At 37.3% G+C, this 10141-nt stretch overlaps 2 protein-coding genes across 2 annotated transcripts in view; both read left to right on the forward strand.

Annotated features, from left to right (window-relative positions):
- Positions 1-3522, forward strand: part of LOC139952946 (cadherin-23-like) — a 44793-nt gene extending 41271 nt beyond the window's left edge. Inside the window, exon 39 of the mRNA XM_071952282.1 lies at positions 1-3522. Within this exon, the coding sequence (XP_071808383.1) occupies positions 1-220 (220 nt within the window). The 3' untranslated portion in view covers positions 221-3522.
- A 2196-nt stretch (positions 3523-5718) lies between these two features.
- On the forward strand, positions 5719-9416 carry LOC139953028 (uncharacterized). Its single transcript, XM_071952417.1, has 4 exons — positions 5719-6218; positions 6754-6977; positions 7253-7311; positions 7944-9416. Exons 1-4 carry the CDS (start codon positions 6092-6094, stop codon positions 8422-8424), a joined length of 891 nt encoding a protein of 296 aa, XP_071808518.1. The 5' UTR covers positions 5719-6091; the 3' UTR covers positions 8425-9416.
- Positions 9417-10141: the final 725 nt, after the last annotated feature.

Consider the following 10141-nt stretch of genomic DNA (forward strand, 5'->3'; position numbering starts at 1 on the left):
GAATGGTTACTCAAGACAGCGGGTAGCGTCCGATCCTCTCAATGAAGAGCAAGAAGTCACCATGGAGATGTATGATGACTCGGCCGATCACGAACACGTTGAAGATGATGAATTAGGCGATCACCTTCTTCTAGAAGTCTTGAAAGATTACGATCAGCGCAAAACAACTGGGAGTAATAACCTGATGGGATATGCCAACTTCCCAGTCACAGAAATATAATCACAATAACTCTATAAGAGGCTAAGTCATTTTTAAAGCTTCGCGGTTTAATTGTTTTGCTCTACATATGAGATCACTGTGGACTTTCATTTTTTTCACAGGATTTTAGCATCTTTTGGGTACCTTTTTTTTTTTTAAGGGGGCATCCAACATGTTCACAGTCCTTCAAAGAAAATGGAGATAGGAGGGGGGGTCAAAGACTAAGTACATGTAGGGCTTTAAAGGAACACGTTGCCTTGGATCGGACGAGTTGGTCAAAACAAAAGCGTTTGTAACCGTTTTTTATAAAATGCATATGGTCGGAAAGATGTTATAAAAGTAGAATACAATGATCCACACAAGTTTGCCTCGAAATTGCGTGGTTTTCCTTCTACTGTGCGAACTAACATGGTCGGCCATTTATGGGAGTCAAAATTTTGACCCCCATAAATGGCCGACGTGTTAGTCGACGAGGTAAAAGGAAAACCACGCAATTTCGAGGCATGTTTGTGTGGATCATTGTATTCTACTTTTACAACATCTTTCTACCCATATGCATTTTATAAAAAACGGTTACAAACGCTTTTCAAAGACCAACTCGACTGATCCAAGGCAACGTGTTCCTTTAATTAAAAGGTGTGTCAAATTTGTGTATAAGTGGGTAAATCTTTTATGATTTGCAGTTGAACAAGGAAAAATTTGCTGGAGAGGGTTATGAACCAATGACATCCGGACTAATGTGCCAGCACTCTATCAACTGAGCTTTCTACCTCTTTGTTGGGCGGTCTACCTATGTTGTCGATTTCTTTGTTAAAGCCGTTGGACACTTTCGGTAAACAGTCTTGTCCAAGGCCCACACTTTGTGTATCACAACTTCTATATAAAATAACAAACCTGTGAAAATTTAGGCTCAATCGGTCATCGGAGTTGGGAGAAAATAACGGGAAAACCCATCCTTGTTTCCGCACGTTTCGTCGCGTCATTGCATGTGTTAAAAATAAATCTGTAATTCTCGCTATCGAGAATTTATATTGTTTTAATGTTTTCTCTAAAAGCAGAGCATTTCATGGAATAATATTTCAAGAGAAGTCTTTCACCATTACCTTCTGTAAACCATGTAAGTTATTTGTAAATCTGTGAAATTTATTTTTGGCTTTGTCCAATGGCTTTAAGGGTTGCAAATCAAAAGCCAAAATTTTGATACGTAAACAATGGTCGTTAATTTTGAAAGTGAAATGTTGATAAGTACAACTTTGGGTGAAGGAAGGGGGGTGCAAAGAGTCTGACCTGGAAATTGTTGAAAACCTTTGACGATGACTTTGACGCGATAGATTTCTTTAAAAAAGAAATTGGGGGGTTGATCAAAGAAAAATTAGACTATCGCTTGACTTGAACCTGTAAATTATTTTGTTAATATTTTCTGTTTGAGAAAAAAATACACTTTTTACTTTTGCTTTTTCTTGATTGCTGCCGCTCAAATAATATGTTTAAAAAATAGTTAGTGGCCTGACATTTCAATGCTAGCACAGTCTTTCTGGAACGCTAAATAATAATTATCAAAAAAATCTAAAATAAAAATAGACCTAAATAAAAACGAAGGTATACAACCTCTTTTAAGTCTATTTGCTTTGGGGTATTGCTGTTGTTCATCATAGCGGTGAATTCCATGCGTGTATTTTGTTGCCTTCTTTTCTTATGCAATACTAAATAAATAGTAGTCGCCTATTTGTATATATATGCTGTGCATGTTAAAGGAACACGTTGCCTTGGATCGGTCGAGTTGGTCTTTGAAAAGCGTTTGTTATCAAATGTATATAGGTAGAAAGATGCTGTCACAGTAGAATACAATGATCCACACAAACATGCCTCGAAATTGTACGGTTTTCCTTTTACCTTGTCGACTAACACAGTCGGCCATTTATGGGAGTCAAATTGTTGACTCCCATAAATGGCCGACCGTGTTAGTTCGCACAATAAAAGGAAAACCACGCTATTTCGAGGCAAACTTGTGTGGATCATTGTATTCTACTTTTAAAACATCTTTCCAACCATATGCACTTTATAACAAACGGTTAAAAACGCTTTTTTATAGACCAACTCTTCCGATCCAAGGCAACGTGTTCCTTTAATAAGACAAATGTTTTATTGAAAAGTTAGATTTGCATATTGATATTTAACATTGAAAATGTTAGGGATTTTTTAATTCAGATATTTTATTATCTTGCTACAGTTTAACTTCACTCGGCGAGAAAACATTTCCAAGTAATTTTTATGGAATTGAGTGTACCTCATTGTTTTGGAGAAATTTTGCCTTGGTGTTTGCCAGACTTAAAGGCAGTGAACACTATTGGTAATTACTCAAAACAATTGTTTGCATAAAATCTTACTTGGTGAATAGTAATGGAGAGCTGTTGATTGTATTAAACATGAGAAATGGCTCCCTCTGAAGTGACGTAGTTTTTAAGAAAAAAGAAATTTTCCACGAATTTGTTTTTGAAACCTTTAGATTTCGAATTTGAGGTCTCGAAATCAAGCACCTGAAAGCACACAACTTCGTGTTACAGGGGTATTTTTTCTTTCATCGCGCAACCTAGATGACCAATTGAGCTCAAATGTTCACAGGTTTGCTATTGTATGCATATGTTGAGATACACCAAGTGAGTAGGCTGGTCTTTGACAATTACCAATAGTGTCCAGTGTCTTTAATGAAAGGGTGTACAGATTTAGAAATGCAGAAAAGAAACAGATAGACAAATTGTCAAAAAAAACCTCCCCCCTTAAAAAACCTGCATTCACAATTCCAACAGAAAACCAAACAATGCCAATAAAATACTGAGAAGGCTGGTCTTTGACACTATACTGAGAAGGCTGGTCTTTGACAATTACCAACAATGTCCCATGTCTTTGAAGAGAGGCTCTAAATTTTAATTTCAGTTTTGTGATCGACTCATTTTCCAATGTACTGTGTTTGACAAATCTTAAATGTTTGATGTAGTCACACAAGTTTATTGTCTGTGCATTTTTGAACAGGGACTCATGAAAGTCACTCATGAAATCCCAATTGTTTTTGATGATCTGTTTGCGTCATTTTTTCTTGGCGCACCTCCACATGCCAGTAGTAGCAGTTTGTCATGATATATAAAGACTATTAAGCGCAAGTACTGTATTGCAGTTTTTTTTTAATTCTAGAAGATCATTTTAAACATTGTATAAAAATACTCATAATATTGAGTATGTATCATGAAATCAATTGTATTTTTTCTTGTTAGATCAATCTCAATATTTTCAATAAAATAACACAGTTTGTTTAATATTTCATTATTTTAAAAGAATGTTTTATTCTCTCCAATCATGTTCTTTATTTTAAATGTGGTAATTTTTATTGTTACTGAACAGTTTTATATCCCCCCACATTGGCAGAAGGACCACCCCCCCCCCTCCCCGGCTCACACACCCAGATGCTCCCAACAAACTCTTTCCCTTTCAGTAAAGAAGTCCCCCCCCCCATAAACAAAGTATTTTAAACAAAAATGAAAAAAATTGTGAAATTCCCATCAGAACACAATAAAGACACAACAGTTGGTGATGGGGGAGGGGTGCACCATGCCTACAGTTTGCCGTTGGAAGAGGCGAACCTGCCACCACAAAGATGAAAACACTTGGCCTTTGTTCTGACCAAAACCTTCATTATCTAGTTGGAATGATGTAGAGAGTTTGTACACCTCTACAACTTTGTCATTTCTATTGGATTTATCTCCACACGAAATCTTCATGGAATTTCATTCCTTGGAAGAAGTAATTAATTACCTAGGCCCAGCTACTTTAAGCACAAAAAATGGCTAAGCATAATAACAGATGGTATCTTGCTTCTGTTTGCTTAGCAGGACATTTCTATGCAACTGACTGAAATCGGGCACTGGTTGTAAATTTAAATAATATCTATGTCAAAGAAATTCAAACCTTCCTGGCTTGGAAGATTGTAGGTCCCTTATTTGAAAGAAAATAAGAAAAGAAAAAAAATAAGATAGCTTAGCTTTGCACTTGCACACCAATGAACAAGCAATTTATTCATGGAATGTCACTCGTTATAGGTTCTCACTCGTGGGTGGACTTAAACTAGTCTATTAGATTTGCATAATGACAGCTTTATGCAAATGATGTCACATGCGCAGTCAAGCTTAACCGCAGCTTTTTGTCAAGTACAACTTTCAGAATGTCAGATATGTCAACTTCGGTCGTCTGCTGCATTCCTTTTAAACAAAGTGGTGTGATTCTTAGATGTAGGGTGTGGTGAAATGCAATGTGCAAGAAGGATGGCTCAAAGATTGAAGTTACATCTTTGTTTCTGGTCTTTTGGTGCAACATAGAGCTCAATGTAAGTAAATATTTCGTTACTTTGTTCTTATATTTGATTTTGTACATGTACGTTAGACTCACTACCGTACCGAGTCGGCAGCTGACGGCACCGGTGTTCCTGTCGGCCTGGTCCGATCCAGGGTTTACCCTTTTCACGGTGACTCGCATGGCAAGTTTAGCTTGTTGTTTCACTAGTCCAAAAGCTTCTTCTCTTAAAAATGCTTGTCAATATTTCAAACAAAATAGAGAATCCTTTGAATATCAGTTTAAAAACACGTCTGAGCTAAACATATCCGGACAATTTAGAGCATTTTTTTTACAGGGGTCCTCTCTGCCCCACAGATGTTTTAAATATTGGCCAATATATTATTTGTTATACAGTTACAACCGGTCGTATGTGCTCCAGCCACAATAATATGTGTGTGATCTTTATGGATTGTACTCTTTATTCTTGTCATCTATCGCTTTTTTGTCGTGCAAGAATGGAATGTAAGAAATGAAGAATCGGAGGGAATGTAATGCGAATGTGAAAGGCTGAATTAATTCATACCATATTGACTGAAATAATATGTGTAGCATTTTGTTTATGATGTTGGGAAGGAAAATAAAAATGATAACCTTTCCTTCCTCCGTGGTCAAACGAAGTTGATGTAGAAATAGGTTTTAAAAAAAATTGAAGGGCCATGGAAGAAGGAAATATTCCTCCATGCAAGGACACGGTGTGCTATTAGGGCTTAGTAGGTGATGAACGTCATTTTTTGGAGTAGCCTACAATTTCACTCCGTTTCAAATGTCAATACAGGCCTATCTCAAATCAATCTGAGCTCTTCGCCAGCCTTGTATTTTTCACGTTCGATGTGGACATTATTTGATTGTTTATGTTTTATTTGCTGGGCGGCCGCGGCCTGCCCTCGCATTAATTAATTATACACATTTTTGGGATTTGACAAGTTCTTATCAGCGACCGTTAAGATGAACAACAGCGCCCTCTGTCTGAACTTTATCCACATACTACGCACGCGCAAATCAATTAAGTCGCTGTCAGGGTGTGATGATTGATGTTTATTTGTCATGTAAACGACACCGGGGTGACTGCTTAGCAACGTGTCCAGCGTCCCGGTGTCATGCTAATACAAAATAGACACTGTGTGGTGGCGGGGTGGGTTTGAACTGCACATGAATGGATAGGGGACCATAGAACTAAAATACAATAGAAAACAATGGCTTATTTGGTCGATAATCATGTTGTCACTACGTCCTTCAGAGATAACACAAAAAACGACGGAGAATTTGGGTGCAACCAAGTGAGACAACTTGGTGTAATCCTCTGTATGACTGCACCACATACAAAACCCTCGTGTAGTTTTGTTTAATTTAATGGCTGTACAGCTACTATAACATTGGCAGTGGACTATCTCACTACATAACGGCAAGAAACATAAATAGTGCGGTAAACTACTCATGCCAATTGGTAGAATAAAACTCTACAAAGGATAAGAAAACGTTGTGGTGAAGTAGGGGAACTTTGGCAAAGCGATGTCCGTCACGGGTTCACGCCGTAGTTCGTCTGTATCCTTCGGTGGTACTTCGATGCGATCAGACGCAACATGGCTCACCCAGAATGGCACACACAACATGGGCAAAGGAGAAATGCTATTTACAGGTAAGAAGAGACTATATTATAAAGTTTATAATAAAGCAATAAAAAAATAATACAAAATAAGGTTGGCACTTTTAATAGTCATATTTTTAAATTAAGTTACTGCATTTTTTTTTGGACAGTGACTAAAACAAGGTTTATAAAAAATATTGTTCACATTTGTTTCTCTCTTTTTTCCCTCTCTTTTTTATTGGGGGGGGGGGGGTCGGTTTGTATTTTTTATTTTGTTAGATTGGGTGTCTGCTGGTTTGTTTTGCTATTGTTGTGAGGTTTTTTAGTTAAAAAATAGCTAAAGTGCATGTCTGTGAAACAATGCAATCCAAAGTTTTAGAAGCTCGAGCAAAGTTTAAGTTTGTTTTTATAGACAACACTTAAAACTTAAACTTCCATAGTTCTTGTTTTGAAATGTCATTCCTTTTCATTACTGAAACATTAAATGTAAGCATTTTAAAGTGACATTTAATTTGTATCCATATTCAATCTATTATCTTGGTGTTTTTAGAAAACTTTTGATAAATAATCAAATCTGTTATTTCAGGACCAGGCGGAGTGCGGAACTATCGACCACACGTTGTCACTGATGATAGAATGGTCGGAATTGGTACAATGTCTCAGGAGGGTACCAGTGAACTGCGTTATATATGGAGAGGAGGTCCTGGTTCCCCGCACCCTGTCTCCAGGGGGAAGTGGGCGGGGGAAATAGGGTGGCTCGTCCCTCCCTATGTAGACTGGAAGAACTTCACAAGTGGGAAACAAATTAAGGTAAATTTATTATTTGAGAAAAGTTGGTTCTTGGTTCTAGTCCAGCTCGACCTAATATGAACTTAGGACAAATTTAGATTTTAAAAAGAACTTGTTGGAAGATTTATAAACGAATTATATTCATTCCAATCTTGTTATCCTCGAAGTTCAAATAGTCTTAAAAAAATAAGCCAAGGGAATCTATCATTCTACACTCTAATACTCTTAAAATGATGTCTTAAAGGAAAATACAGCTTACATTTTTGACCTGATGATGAATTGTTCAACTTTTACAGATGGGAGATTTCAGAAAAGCGCAGGAGGAGAAAAATACCCACAGATTTCAAGAGCCTTGGTAAGTAACTGATACACTTTTCTCAGCTGTGATTTGTCCAGGATTTTACAGAGGTCAAACTATTTTCATGATCTCAATTTTTTTTTTAAGATGCTAATTTTGCATCGGGAATCAAGAATAGTATGTGTTATTTGCCCTCAAGGCCTTGTCACACGTGCCAACTTTTACAGGCAACTTGGAGGCAAACAACTGCAGTGCATGCTACAGGACCACCTTGGTAGCACATGAGTCATTTTGCAAACAATGTCTTATGTAGACATTCAAATGTAAATGAATTATCTTCTTGGAGATTGCCTAGAACTGGTTGCCTATAAATTCCCCCGTGTGACATGGCCCTTACATCGATGTGTTTGAAGCATTATTCTTAGTACTTTCCTAAATCTTGTGTGAACAAAATTTGAAAGTTATATCACTCATGTGGGATTCAAATCTATGACCTTTGCCATGCTGGAGCCATTTTTTTCTAGCAGATCAACAAACCTGTTGGCTAAAGGCAGTTGAAATCCTATATTTTATCGGGGGTACCACAATGTTTAAAAAGATGTTGAACTTTCCAAGGTTAAGAAAGATAAAACAACTATTGTCTAAATTTCAACTCTAGTTAAACTTTTTTCTTTGGTTTATTTTCACAGGTATCCAGCACCAAACCATCCCGATTATCCCAAAATGTTCCCTCAGACAAACTATTACAAAACCCACAATACCAGTCCATACGCAGGCAATCAGCATCACAGTGCGCCTATGCGGCGCCCTCACACTGTGGCGACCTACCAACAAGAACATCATGGAAGCTTTCCGAGTCTATCAGACGGGGGTAGTAGACCTCAAAGCGGACATAACTCTCTTTCATCGGGAAGTGACCGATCAGGCTTTAGGAGATCGCAAAGTCAAAGCAACTCTATGTATAGTATCCATCCACCAAGTCTACGCAGTAGTAACTATGCAAACCAGTCTGGTAACCCGTCTCATCATTCACAAAGTCACAGAGGGAGTGCTGTGTCAAGGAACTCTCGGCAAGGTTCGAAGAGATATGGGTCGACACCCTCGGCAACGCAAACCACAGATTTTAGCAACGCTTCTTACAGATCTTCGCCAGGAAAACCAGAGTATTGAGTTTAAACCTAGTATAAAGACTAAAATAAGTTTGGACTTGGATCAATCATGAGGTGGGATGGGCTGAGTGGTTGAGCACCAGGCTCAAGCACGTTCTAAACTCACGGGCTCTTTTACTTCTGATCAGCAGAGTGGGGGACAGGTTTGAGTCCTAGTCATGACACTAAGTGCTTCGTCCTTTGGATGGGACATTTTAAGCCATGTGTTCTAAGATTTGTAGGGCATGTCAAAGAATCCAGGTGTGGATTTCACAAAGAGTTAGGACTAGTCTTATATCGAGTTAGGACCAGTTACTCGTCCTGACTTAGGACTATCAATGCAATTTGTATAGCTCCTAGGACTAGTCCTAAGTTAGGACTAAGTCCTAACTCTTTGTGAAATCGACCCTAGAACACTTTTTATCAAGGAAGAGCAAGCAATTTATACTTCAATGATAACACAATATTTTACATAATTTTTGCAATATTTGAAGTGCATTTCTTTATAAAGGAGTTTGAAAAATTGCATGGTGTGAAGTGATTAATTGTGCAAGAATTATTTTTATATTAAATGGTTTATCGAAAATTGTTGCAGTATCTGATGGACTTATACATTTCTGTGGAAATGAAGTGTGCTTTGGTATTTTTCTGCTGCATAGACAAGATTTAAACAACCAAGTAATAGACCACATTGAAACTCACTGGGTCAGTTTTCAATAGTACATGGAAGTGTGCTCTTTCTTTAAAATCTAATTCAAAAATATTTTAAATTGTTGACAATTTTTGATGATCCTTTTTTTTTTAAGAGAGCAGATTTTGATGCTTTTAAAGACCACCAAGTGTTGATAACCAAACTAAAATACTCATTTTATGCTGGTATTATTATTTCTTGTTGTTCATGTGGTTATGATTTTCCAGCTTGGTTTCGCATAAAGTTAAAACATTGTGCAATGTTTCAAACAAAGTTCAGTATTTGCAGCACTTGTTTATAACTTTTTGTTAATATTGCAATTTTGAATAAATTATAAAATAAAAACCGAAGTCAATCATCCTCATTGCGTTTTGTTTTTTTCTTGCTAATAACTCAAATCAATGTTATACATTTATCATGAAAAATTATCCTGAACCTTGGCAGGAAAAGGCTTTGTATATCATTAACTAATCTTAGCTATCGGGCAATCTGGGCTGCCAAGGTTGTGGGTTCAAATCCCACCCAAGTAATATTTTTATTTTGAGTATACATGTACAGTGCTTACACACAACTGTGTAAGGATAAAACCAAATACATGTATAACTGTTCCGACAGTAGGTCGGAACAGCTAACTTAAGACTTGTTCTTTGTGTCTGGCATGTCTTGGTGTCTGACAGCCATGTCTGGACTATATTTCTGATTAATGTGGGTGTCATATTTGATTGATAACCACAACGCCACAGGTTGTTGTCGGGCAATATTTACTGGTCCAATTTGGTGAGTGGACTTTGTACTCTCTCACCACTCAATGTAATGAGATTATATGGCAATCAATTCAACAAGTTAAAGGTATTGTAGAGGATGATACGGATTAAAAACTAGGATTGGTATTGCGTGTATTAAACCAAACTCTTCCTAACTTTGGATTAATCTTACGACTAATGACGAGCTAAGTTCTGTATCCATAGACGTTAGAACGCATTGAACCCATCCGATGCTAGGACGACTTCCTAACCCGAGATAGAATTAAACCTAGCACTTCGTGAAA

This window comes from Asterias amurensis, chromosome 21 (assembly GCF_032118995.1).
Source record: "Asterias amurensis chromosome 21, ASM3211899v1".
Taxonomy (NCBI): Eukaryota; Metazoa; Echinodermata; class Asteroidea; order Forcipulatida; family Asteriidae; genus Asterias; species Asterias amurensis.

Coding starts and splice junctions, on each gene's coding strand:
- LOC139953028 (XM_071952417.1), top strand. CDS start 6,092: ATGTCCGTCACGGGTTCACGCCGTAGTTCGTCTGTATCCTTCGGTGGT. Junction 6,978..7,252: donor CAAGTGGGAAACAAATTAAG/GTAAATTTATTA, acceptor CAACTTTTACAG/ATGGGAGATTTCAGAAAAGC. Junction 7,312..7,943: donor CACAGATTTCAAGAGCCTTG/GTAAGTAACTGA, acceptor TTATTTTCACAG/GTATCCAGCACCAAACCATC.